The 13,053-nt window shown below is 34.2% G+C and overlaps 1 protein-coding gene across 1 annotated transcript in view; it reads right to left on the bottom strand.

The window, feature by feature from the left end:
* Nucleotides 1–739: 739 nt before the first annotated feature.
* Nucleotides 740–13,053, bottom strand: part of PALS1 (protein associated with LIN7 1, MAGUK p55 family member) — a 50,398-nt gene continuing 38,084 nt past the window's right edge. Inside the window, exons 8-14 of the mRNA XM_014060222.2 lie at nucleotides 11,173–11,356; nucleotides 9,447–9,518; nucleotides 9,011–9,082; nucleotides 6,968–7,135; nucleotides 6,206–6,408; nucleotides 5,369–5,479; nucleotides 740–4,763 (exon numbers count right to left, since the gene is read on the bottom strand). Of these exons, the coding sequence (XP_013915697.1) occupies nucleotides 4,587–4,763; nucleotides 5,369–5,479; nucleotides 6,206–6,408; nucleotides 6,968–7,135; nucleotides 9,011–9,082; nucleotides 9,447–9,518; nucleotides 11,173–11,356 (987 nt within the window). The 3' untranslated portion in view covers nucleotides 740–4,586. The remainder of the gene's footprint in view (nucleotides 4,764–5,368; nucleotides 5,480–6,205; nucleotides 6,409–6,967; nucleotides 7,136–9,010; nucleotides 9,083–9,446; nucleotides 9,519–11,172; nucleotides 11,357–13,053) is intronic.

Here is a 13,053-nt window from a genome sequence, read left to right as displayed (position 1 = left end):
TAAAAATGGATTACCAAAAAGTAATTTGTTTGCTCTTATACGCATTGAAAGCAATGTGATTGCATTGGCGGCCTGTTACAATTCTATCTTGAAATCCCTTTATCTCCAATCTATTATACAAGGGAGATGGGAAGAAAAAAAAGTTAATTTAGTAGACAATCTCTTTTTCCTTGAGTCCCTTCCCTATCGAGATTGGAGAGAAAGAAATTTCAAGATAATGTCAGCTAGATGCCTGTGGCAGGCTGCAGCATAATTGCATTTGCTTTTGATGAGTGCAAGTAAGCAGGTATTGGGGCATTCCAAAGGGAGGAAGGGGTAATTAGTTAAACGAAATTTGAAGGTGTGAAACTGAGTAGTCTGGTTTCTTTCCAGTGGAAAGCACAGTCATGATTTCCTATTTAGCTGAAGTCCCAATTGGGGAAGAGTATTTGTATGTATGCTGATATCAGACTGACTAGTGGAAAATCCTGTCTTTATAGATCTTCTGCTTCTGCTTTATTTTTGGATACACACTAGTAACCAGTCTGTGAAATATATATCAGAAGAGAAGCAATGGAGGAAAATGCAAGAAGGGTAACAAACATTTAAGAGTTTAAGAAACAAGAATTTCTTGATTGAAAATAAATAATTGCATGGGACAAATAGAAATGTGAACTCTTGCTGTTCCCCTTCCCTCTAAAGGCAAATTTACAAATTTGCATAAGGCTCTCATGTATGCAAAACATAACTCAATGCAAAGTAAGAAAGAAGTGAACTTTATTTTTGGTAAGCAAATAAATGGTGCAAGATTTGCTAATTCTTTCTCAGAGGACAGTGAAAAACCTTCACAATTTAACACACAATATTCAAGTTTCATTTGTTTAGTCCGTACCTTACTTGTCATAAGGTTGTTACAAGCTGCATTTGAGCTGTTAAATCAGGTTGAAAATATTCTCAAACTTACTCAAGGATTAAGAGTTTTTATTTAAATACTTTTGGGCAAACATAACATATGGAAGAAATTACCATTGAGAATCACCTGTGTAGTTAGTAATTTCTACTAACTTACCTTTTTCTGCAAAGGTGGAGGGCGGACAATGCATAGAGAATATTGGTTATCATGCCCCAGTTTGCTAATCTGATGGATCTGAATTGTACTCTCACAGATAATGACTTGTGCCAAGATAGTTTCCTATTGAATCATTAGAAAAAAGTAAATTGGACTGATGCACTTGAATAGTGAAAGAACTTCAAGCAAGTATAAAAATCAGGTGGCTTTTGTCTCCATAGTACATTGTGGCTATAGGAAATGCCATTACATCTCTGCAATAGGTGATATCCAATTTCATCTGCCAGCTGAAGAGATACCATTGGTAGAACACATTCTTCCACAACTGGTAACTCCGTGGGCACTCCAGAGTTTGGGGACTCCTTGGAACAAGTCTGGATAATGTCAGTGGAAATAATTTTGTACATGGTTAAATTCAATGATAGCTGAGAGGGGTACAGTAACTGCACTTTAAAAGTGCTTGAGGCCTGTATGAATACAACACTTCCCTATTCTCTCTTAAAACAACCTGAGCTTTATCCAGCTTCTATAGGAGCCTGAATAAAAGGTAACTGCTTTAAGAATTTCACTAATTTTTAATAAGCAGATTCTTTTAAGTAGTGACCAATCTTTTTTTCAGGTTTGCCAGAAAAACCTGAAACACTTTAATAAAACAGGGATGTTATGTTCACAAAAGGGAATTTGGAGTCACCAAAGCATGCAGAGTCCGAATAGCAAAACTTCCCATAATCAGCCTTCACCGATCTAGTACTTCCCATATCTCTTATGACTGCAATTCCAGAATTCTTTATCTTGGCTATGCTGCCCAGGAATTCTGGGACCTGTAGCCCCAAATATATCTGGAAGCACCAAGCTGGTATAAGAATATTTGGAACAATGCTGGTGATATTTATCACAACAGACTGCATTGCAGTTTTTATAATTCATTCCATACACTCATCTTTATTACAATATTTTGTAATAAGCCACTAAAATAAAAATATATTAACAGTTAACATTTACTTGAAGTCAGGAAATATACATGTTTACATTAGCATACAGTTTACAGCATTGGTGCATTGTCACAGTTACCTTACAAGCCTCTTATTGTCCTTATTAGACATGGTTACATTCATGCCAATGAAATAATGTTTACTTGATTAAAAATGTTCCTGTTTCAATAGCCAAGAAAAATCCAGTACACTCATTCAGCATATAGCAAAACACTTAAATAGTAATCAATGTCTCTATTTTTTTCTAATCATCATGCATTTTGAAAGACTTCAAAATGCATGCTTTCAGCAGCAGAATAAAGGAATAAATTTGTTACTACCAACTGATCTATAAAATACAATTTTAACAATCTTAATACCATTATTTGGCTTTGTTGCATCTGTTTAACTGCCGTAAATATTTTCTGTAGTCTTTTAAAACCCATCTAATATTTAGTAATTTCTCTGTTCAGCAAACTCTAGATTCTTAGATATTAAAAGGGCAACAAAAACGTAACAAAGGGATTGTTTTGTGCATCTTAATATGTAATACACTCACTGCTGTGTCACATCAATATAATTAATTTATCTATTGCTCCAGAATTATAGCAGAATTCATTGCTCCTGGATTATACCAGAATTCAAGTATGATAGTGAAAAAAGTTGTAGGTTGGTATTCTACGTACATGTAAATGTTACACCTATTGCAAAAAAAAATCAAATACAGATTTTACTATCCACAATGCAATCATTTCATCCTAATACTTTGTTTTAAATTGTGCTTGATTCTGGGTGATTTCATAGACCTTTGCTTGAAATATTCTTAGAAACAAAAACTAAAATGTTTCCCTGCCTTTTTCAACTTCTCAGTTTAATCTTTTTCTGATTATTTCCTATCCAAGACTATCCTTGTTAAATTTTTCCAAGATTAGCATAGAGTAATTGAAATATGGTCATTTTGCAACAATAGTTATGAAGAACAGGACATACATGTTCAAAGTTGTATGCCTGGTCTACAAACTTAATTATGCTTTAAATGTTCAAGATGCATATTTATGTCTCAGGAATTATTCCAAAGGCTTTACTGGATGAGGCACATTACTAGGTGATTATTTTACCATCAGTTTATAAATATAAGAATAACAGAATTTGAATGGGAGGGAACTGTTTTATATTTCCATTTTTTATTTTTTCCTCTTTTCTTGCTTGCTGAGGGATGCTTATAATACTGAACAATTTCAGTTCTTAAGCTAGTTTTTCCAAACAGTTGCTACATGCCATAAAGCATGTTCAACAATGAATAAAAAAGTATTATTCTTGCTGAGTTCTTTTCTATTTCATATATTATGAGGGGGGAAATGAAATAACATAAAGAAATAGCTAATACTTCACTTATTCAACTACACATTGAAGTAATTCCAGTGTAAGACAGTATATAAAAATAAAAGCTATGGTTGAGAAAAACATTTATTAATATTCACATTCAAGGGTGCCATGAACAATAAAGTAACAAAACTAATCTATTTCCAAAACAGCTATTACTGGAGAAGCCGCCAATATTTACCCAATGGACCTTTTCAGTAGGGATTTCTAGAAAAGAGAATAAGACAAGTTCCTAACATCCATATTATGTTACTGTTCCAGGGCTATAACCCGATTACTTAATACTAATTCCAACAGCCATGAGATGTCTTGTACCTACATATAAAAATACAAGAATATATGCTAATATTCACTATTCCCAACTCTAGTTTTCATTTGTTTGTTTATGAAAACAATTTTACATTGTAAGGAAGCAAAGCCTTGTAAAAAATCCATATAAGAATTGTCATAAAAATATAGCTTCCCTTCTAAAATGCTCCATAGTTCTTTGGGATACCAGTGGCTTCCAATCAAGTGATGTAGACAAAAGGGGGAAAATCCATAAAAATATCACATCTCAAATATTGACTTATACATAGAATTCACCTTTAGTGGAATCTCATTTAATAAGCTATCAATCTGATTTACAAAGTATCTAAAGACAAAAAAATGTTTAATTATTTACATTATACATATTTTAAAAAAATTACAGTGCTATTGGATAAAGGAATGTTTAATTTAAAAAATTAAAATTAAATTTAAAATTTAAAAAAATTCAAGCCTAAGGACAACTCCATATTAGTGGCCCCTTTATACTATGAAGAAGAAAATGTGCAGATTAGTTCCTTTTTCTTCTTGATTATTTCATCCATCCAATGTTTCCTAAAGGTATTTTTGAGAGCTACAATATTTTCATTAGATCATTAAGTTACCAGTGTAAAGTAACCTATATTAATAATGATCATGGACTGTATAAATATACTTGCTTGAAGACCAAAACTCTAGTCTAGACAAAAAGAAGCTGTTAGAAAAACCTTTTTAAATAATTAAAATGTGGCTTGTTCACACTGTGTCTAATTAGAAGTAGAGAAAGCCAGACATTCTACAATCACAGCAACATAGTTGGATTTGAGGATTAAACAAATTAGTAAGGATGAAAAGGATGCAATTGGCAAAACCCTTTCTTCATTGGCGTGGCTCTGTTTTCATCGCAGCCAAGAGGATGGAACCCACTGAGGTTCTGTATCAAGTTTGTTAATTAAACGAAGCAATTCTTGATATGCTTTGTCAATATCAGAATTCACAATCGCTGTATCGAAGTAATGGCCATTATTTTGCTCCATTTCTCTGGTTTTCTCTATGATTTCTCTTAGTTCTTCTGGCTGAAATTGAAATGGAAAAAATATCCTATATCAGTAATATTTATCTTGCTTTATAAAAAAACAGAACTCATCTACATAAGAGAAAGGAATATACAAGGCAGACAAATGTTAGGATAAAAACTACTGATTTTATTTTTTATTTTTAATCCAAATCATTTCTTACAAGTTTTAACAAACAGTGGAAATTTGTGAGGGGGAGTCCAAAGAAGTCTATCTTTGTTTTCTCCTTGCTTTTATTAAATTTACCTCCCTATTAACCTAGTAGAAGTCACTATACAAATTTAGGCTAACTTTAAGAACTAGGGGAAATTATTTTGTTAACCACGAGATCATTAACAGAAAAGGGAAATCGATTAAGTTAGAACTAAACTCTAGTTGCGCTAGTAGATTAGAACATAAGCATATAATTTCACTAGTAGGTTACAACATAACTATATAATTTCCCTCTTTAAATATTACTAATGTGACAAGGGCACTCAGCCATAAGGAAGTAAATTGGGATGTTACTGGAAAATATAACAAGGCTGAAAACATATAATGATATACATTACAATGATAGAGTTTTCCAAAAATTTAAACAACACAGTTGAAAACATTAATATTACCTTTGGAGTTTTGCCTTCTTTGGCCAGCAATGCACGAAGCCGTTCTTGTGAAGGAGGTGCAATGAAGATAATATATGGTTTCAAGTCTGAATTTCGTAAACTCTTCAATGACTAATGTAAAAATCAAATTTGTGCTATTAATATCCATACCAAACAAAATGAAACTATCAAAGATTAGTCATAACATGATACAAATTGGAAACAGGAACTGGATTTGGGCAACTGAATTCAGGACTAGTCTTCTTAATATTAGCGTATTCTATTCTATTCTAAATATTGGAAGTGTTTATTGTGAGTTGGACTAAGGAGAAATTTCCTAAGGGTGAGACCAATGAAGCTCACCACGCCCATCCAGTCGGTCATTAGGGCAGAGAACCGGTTGTTAAATTATTTGAATTCCACCTGTGGTTCAACTATTAAGTTTTTCAGCATTACTGCCACATAAATTGATTCTTAATACAACTTAGCCTTAAATGCAGCTAATATACAGCTAATGTTTAAATTTCTTAACAAAGCAGAAAGCATTTCATGGTTATCAATCATCGCAGTACAATAAAGTTTAATCAAAAATAGTCTGAAGCTGTTTGGTCTAAAGCTTAAGGCACCAGCTTAGAAAGACTATGAATTTGTCCCGCCTTAACCATGAAAGCTGGCTGGGTGAACTTGGGCCAGTCACTCCCTCTCAGTCCAACCCACCTCACAGGATTGTTGTGGGGAAAATAGGAGAAAGAAAGTGTGCTGGATAGGTTCTCCACCTTGAACTATTTGTAAAAATAGCAGGGACATAAACAAACAAACAAAATTTAAAACTTTAGAGTCCAAAACCTATGTCATTACCTGTGTATGAAGATTTAAGAGACATATCTTTCCAGAATTGATCACCTGCCGGACAGAGTCTATGCTGGTACCATACAGATTCTTCTCAAATTCACCATGCTCAATAAACTTTCCTGCTGTAATATCCGTCTCAAATACTTGCCGTGATACAAAATGATAATCCCTGGCAGCTACTTCATTGTCCCTCCTATTTCGTGTTGTATCTAAAAAAGATCAGACTTAATAAATCGGACTTAAGCGGACTTAATAAATCTTGAGTAAGAAGGTACATAAATAGTATTATAATGTATCAATTTTTAAGTCTTTATGAAAAAGAACTGCAAAAACTATTTTTCAGTCAAGCGTCCTTGAGCTAAATTAAGAACTTTTAGTTTTATATTCAAAAGACTACAATTCTTTAAATGAGTTCAAAAATTGTTACGTGTTGTAACATATGACATATATTGTTATATATAACACACTTCCAAACACGCAGCTGAATTAAGAACACTGCTGAACACAGGATGCAGAAAATGTCACATGCAATTGAAATTATTGAAACAAACATTCTTAAAAAAATGAAAAATAACTAAATTGGTAATGTGAAGTTTTTTTGAATGAGATGACTTCATGTTTATTAATCACATATATAATAACAAATACACAACTATGTAAGATTAGACTAAAGCATCTTCCCTCAATACCACTATATGTCGAGTGTAGTGAGCTAGAAAATGACATGTTAAGAAATAGAACAGAGAGATGCCCATAATTTCAACTTACGAGGAACTGCTGAAGCAAATCGGTCAGCTTCATTATTCATTAATCTTTGCCACAGTTCATTTTGACCACAGTTCTGGGGACCAATCAGGACAATAGGTCGTTTCCTATTTGCTGGCTGGTGATAAAGTGACATTTCTTCATAAGTCAAAATCTCCTCGTTGTCATAATCTTCAAAAACAAAAATCCAGAATAAATGTACAAATTTTAAAAGCTTATTCTATTGTAAAAAAAATAATTCTTGTAGCAGTGACAGGTTGCTAAATATAAATTCTATTTTGCAAATATCAGAACTCTTTGGATTTTAACAATAATTTGAAGTTTTCTCTCATTTCTTTTGCTGCTACTCAGCTATTTTTTACAATTATAAAATGATAGATGATAAAGAGAAAATGATAGGTAGACAGATATCCTATGTATAATAATATGCATAGTGCCTTCCTAGTCAATTGACCACGAAAGTAGTATGCATATTATAACAGGATGCTTATATAGCTAACCCAATGCAACATTTGTGTCATACATGCAATAAATGTTTCTGCATGTATTGTGAAGTGTTATATTACAAGTTGCTAATGTTGATACTAAATTACAATGTGCACGTAATTCAAAATGCTATTTATTAGTAGTTATTAATAAACTGTGTTGTGTGGCTTCGAATATAGACACACACACAAACACACAGACACACACATATATATATACACACATGCATGATATAGACTGACAAGGTTGAGATTTAAATTAATAATAAAAGTACTCTGAGATGCCTTTAATAGATTAAGAAAATTATTCACTCAAATGATGATCCAAAATATTAGGTGTGGAAATGTGATGACATGCTTTTTGGCATCTTTCTTCATTACATGAAGTATCAAAACAGAAGGTCTATTTCCCATCCAAATTTTTGATACAGATTAAAAGAAATACTCATAGATGTAGTCTTCAATTTATAACCATCTGTTTAATAACCTTTGGAAGTTATGACATTATTGATAAAAGTGACCTATGACCAGTCTTCACACTTATGACCATCACAGCATCCTCATAGTCATGTGATCCAATTCAGGCACCTGGCATGTATTTTTTATGGTTGCAGCAACTCAGGGTCACATGATTGCCATTTGCAACTTTCTTAGGGAGCTTCTGACAAGCAAAGTCAATGGAGGAAGCTGTATTTGCTTAACAACCAGGGAAAAAGATCACACAGTCAGGCATGACTCACTTAAGGACTGCCTTAAGTGATGGAACTTCATTTGGAGTTCCATGGAACAGGAATTCTAGTGGTAAGTTGAGGATACCTGTAGCCCTGAAGATTAGAATCATTTCTGAACTGCTGTGGAGACACTGAACCCTCAAATAAGAGTTACAATTTGGTGGTAATCATGAATGTGTACAAAAACCAAACAAAAAGGACAAGAGAGAACATATATAAGATATATCTTAAATATTTTAAATGGTTCTGTATGACTAATTTATTTTTAAAGCAAGCAAGTTGAGCTATCGTAACTATTGTACATTTTGGTAAACCAAAAAAAAAAAAAGGGGGGGGGAGAAAGGAAAGTTTTACAGGTATCCTCAACTTATAACCATTCATTTAGCAACCATTCAAAGTTACAAAGGCACTGAAAAAAATGATGTACAGCCAATCCTTGCACTTACAACCACTGCAGCATCTCCATGGTCACATCATCAAAATTTGGGCACTTGGCAACTGGTATTCATTTACTGTATAACAGTTCAGCATTCTGAGGTCATGGTTCACCATTTTTGACCTTCCTAGCCGCCTTCGGACAAGCAACGTCAATGATGGAAGCCAGATTTGTTTAACGATCACATGATTCACTTAATAACTGAAGTGATTTACAACAACTGTAGAACTAAAAGGTCCTAAAATTGGGTGCAATTTACTTAACAACCACTTTGCTTAGCAACAAAAATTTTGGTCCCAATTTGTGGCTGCAAGTTGAGGACTACCATATCCTATTAACACTTCATTCATCTAGAAAAAAAGTATTTTGAAGTCGGTTAAAACTCTTTTCTTACCATCATTTTTGTTGGCATTATACAGAACTTTCTTCCGTTTCTTTTTGTTCTTTTTTGCACACCAAAGTTTTCCTAAAAACAACCATAAAACAGTCAGTTACTCAACTCAGTCTTTGTAGCTGTTTTTTCTACACAATGCTTGTGAAGAAAAATTGCATATAAGAACTTCACTTAAGAAAGACTATGTTAAAGTTGATATATGGACTTCCAACTCTCAGAATCCCCAGGGCAGACATCCGGAAAGTTGAAGTCTACACACTTTAAAGTTGCCAAATTTGAAAAACATTGAGGTAGATGTTAAAAAAAAGGGGATACTTAAACCCGATCACATCTCTTAAGACAAATCAATTGTCCAGATAGTAAATCCATCTATCCGCCACAACTATTAAGAACACTAAGGTTGCCAACAGAATTTTTTTTGAAGTTTTCCACTTGCCTGATTTTTCTGGCTCTTTGTCCTCTTCTATAGTTTGCTTCATTGCTTCTCTTTGCTGCTGAAAACTTTTTCCTTCATGAAAGAAAATATGTATAAGAATTAACACTGAAAAAAACATAACTTTCTTATTAAAAAATATGTTATTTTGAGAGCATTTCAAAATCGGTTTGAAGAAAACTGCCATTGTTCTAAGCATGTATCTTTCATAAAATTGTATGAAGAATATTCTTCACACCTTGTGAGCAATTTTCTTTCATCTATTTGGCTAGTCAAGACAATGGCATAAAATGGATTCATGTTCAAATTAATTCTAAAACCACTTCTTATTATGGGATTGGCTCATCTCACTTCCCCTGGCAGAAGGGGCTTGCTATGGATCCAGTTTGCTGATGGGGTCCAGAAGAACCTATTTTGGAACATTGTGCCCTGCGAGATGAGATCTGTCTCCACCCTTTCAGCCTTCTGAAAAGACCTGAAGAACTGGCTCAGCCAATTAGTCAGGGGTCCTGTGGGGGCATCCCTCATTGGAGATAGTAGATTGATTGAGAAGATCATACCTCCAGCCTGTTTATATATTGGTTCCTTTTTAACTCAGATTTTGTTAACTTTTAATGATGTTTTTAACATTTTAATATTTTATATCAGTTTTATGATGTTGTAAGCCACCTATAGTCATTCAACAATAAGATGGGCAGCATATAAATTTAATAAACAGATGCTACTCTATTAATTTATGTTATGCAATTTTATTGTATTTTATGTCTACTTGTTTGTTTTGATGTTGATGCTCATATTCATTTAGTTGTGTCTGACTCTTGGCGATTCTTTGGGCCAGGTCTTTCAACATCTTCCGATCTTGCACTGCTTTGGGTTTTTTCTATGCTCTGGCTGGTGTCAGCTTTCATGCTGTCCAGCCACTGAGTTCTTTGGCGGCCTAACTAACTCTTCCAAATTTAATTGCTTTTTCTAGTGATTTATTAATCATAGGTTAATCTATTTTCATTGTAGTGTTCTCTCATCTAAAGGACTGATAAAAAGAGCTGTGATACGTTGCTAGTCATTAATATGGTACAATACTAAAATGCTCTCGTTCTTGTGAAAAAGTATAATTTTAGCAATTTAAATAATACATTCCCAAACTAATGTTTATTAATAGGTCCATTCTACCTTGCTGTATCTTAAGGAAGCAGTAGGATTCCTGCATTATGAACATGAATAAATTTAAATTTATTATTTGCTATATATAGTAGGAGACATTTAAGTTGCAAGCCTCTGCCCTACAGCGAATATTCCCTTTGTAACTTCAATACATTTTATACATATTTTATTTAAGACCAATAGCACACACATATTTTCTTCTAATTTCAATATTACTGATTACATTTCAAATATATATGAAAAACTAGTTTTAAAACATGATACTACTGTTGAAGATAAAACAATAAAATGAGCATATAACCAAACATTAAGTTTAATTATTAAAAACCTAGGGGAACACCAGGTCACTAAATTGCTGGTATTAACTGTGCTATTGCGTCTGCTTTTTGTCAACTCTTCAAAAAAGGAATAATGATTATATTATATTAGAAGGCATAATACAAAATAAAGAAAGTCTTTGCTCAAGAGACCAATATGAAGCATTTGAAATGTTGTCATTCCCAGCGTGGGTGGGTGGATATTTTATGAGTGTCCACATGAATTGTCTGCTTTTCTTAACATTAAGCACCTGGAATGAGGCCTGCCAAAGGCTGATTTTCTTCATCTCCATCTCGATAAGCCTGCCACCAATTTGGATCTTCCTGGCTGATCACATGAAGTATATCTCCTTTTTGAAAAGACAGCCCTAACTCTCTGCAAGGGACATAAGGGTCATCAGAAGGATCGTAGTCAAAGTGAGCCTTCACATGAATCTAGGACACAAAAATATACAAACACAAAAATGGATAGGCAATTCTAATGATTAACCTTACTTCAAAAACAGATTAAAACTCCTAATGGACACAACATCTGATGAGTTCAATAGATTCCTGGAATTCCCAAGGAATGTGGAAGGTCTTCTATTAGGTTCCTTGCTGAATACTGGAATATAGAGACGACTAGGGCGCTTAACAGGATAGGCCCTGACTAGGCACTTCCTGTCCACTACTCCCATGCAGTTCTTTGGTTTATTGAAAAGCATAGTGAAGTGAAGTAGGCAAAGAGACAGCTGGAACAATGCTCAAGAAATGACTGTAACCTGACATTGGTAGGAGCCCAGATTCAAAGCTATGCTGTAGTGATAAGGGCATGGATAGCTCGGCAGCTAATGAATTCTTCTGGGGAAGGATAGTCTGGAAGGTAGTCAGTAAAGTTGCTACTGTCTGGATGAGAATTTCATAGATAAAATTATTTGCTTGTGTTCCCAATTAGACGATGGATAAGCAGAACTATAGAAATGTTAGAAATAACATACTATTATCTGGGATGCTTTTGGACTCACAGATCCCCCAAAGTGAACAGAGTGCTCTGCAATCTTAGCTTTGCCATTTGTGAACTGGATCTGTCCCACATCTGATGAATTAAAGCAGTAAGGCAGGAGACTCGAAGTTGGATCTCACCTGTGATTAAGTGGGAGCTATCAGAAATCCTTAAAGAGGTATTTGTTCGCCCACTTCTCAAGAAACCAGGCTTCAATCTAACAAAACTGAACAATTTCTACTCTTTTACATTCTTTTTTGGGGAGGAGGAAGGGACTGGGAACATAGTGGGGTCAATACACAAAGGGCTCTGGAGGATATGGACTAACTAAGACCCCTGGCATTCTGGCTTCAGACCTGAGCAAGTGTTGGAAAGTGCACTGGTTATTCTCATAAATGGCAGTTCTTGGATAGAGGAGGTTTGACTATCCTGATGTTTTAGATTTTATAGGATGCACTATTATAAATTTATTCATGTTAAGAAACAAGAAGGCTGCCAGCTCAGGAGGATTTTTTCTTCTCTGTTACTAGTCCTTGTACTTCTCCCAATGATTATCATGGGGAAGGGGCAACGGATACTAAGGAAGCCACTAAAATGTGTATGTCCCAAAGGTGCTTTTTTCAGAGACAATCGGACTTTTTCTTTGAAGATGTTTCGCTTCTTATCCAAAAAGCTTCTTCAGCTACCTTGTTTTCCTGAAAATAAGCCCTCCCCGGATAATAAGCATAATGAGGCTTTTGAGCACATGTGCTAAAATAAGTCGTCCCCTGAAAATAAGCCCACTCTGAAAATATTGCAATACAGCAGCAGCCACGAGGTGACCATGCTCGCCGCCTCCTGCACCTCAAAAATAATAAGACCTCCCCGAAAATAAGACCAAGCACTTATTTCGGGGATCAAAATAAAATAAGACTCTGTCTTATTTTCAGGGAAACATGGTAAGATGTGGACATAACAATCCAGAAACCCTTTATTATCCTCTCCTATTTATTTTCTCCTGCCTGTTAGAAAAGAAACTCACTCTTCAAATTACTGCTCCAGACATTTGTAGAATTATTTAAGACTCAGAGTATTTTTAAATTAAATTTCTTTTTCTTCTCATAAAGCCTGAATACTTCTTTTAAATAATAAATTGGGGCAGGACTCTAAG

Source organism: Thamnophis sirtalis, unplaced genomic scaffold, assembly GCF_051295495.1.
Source record: "Thamnophis sirtalis isolate CommonGarterSnake01/CBP01778 unplaced genomic scaffold, rThaSir2_p1.2 scaffold_1, whole genome shotgun sequence".
Lineage (NCBI taxonomy): Eukaryota > Metazoa > Chordata > Lepidosauria > Squamata > Natricidae > Thamnophis > Thamnophis sirtalis.
This window is presented reverse-complemented; position numbering and strand designations above follow the sequence as displayed.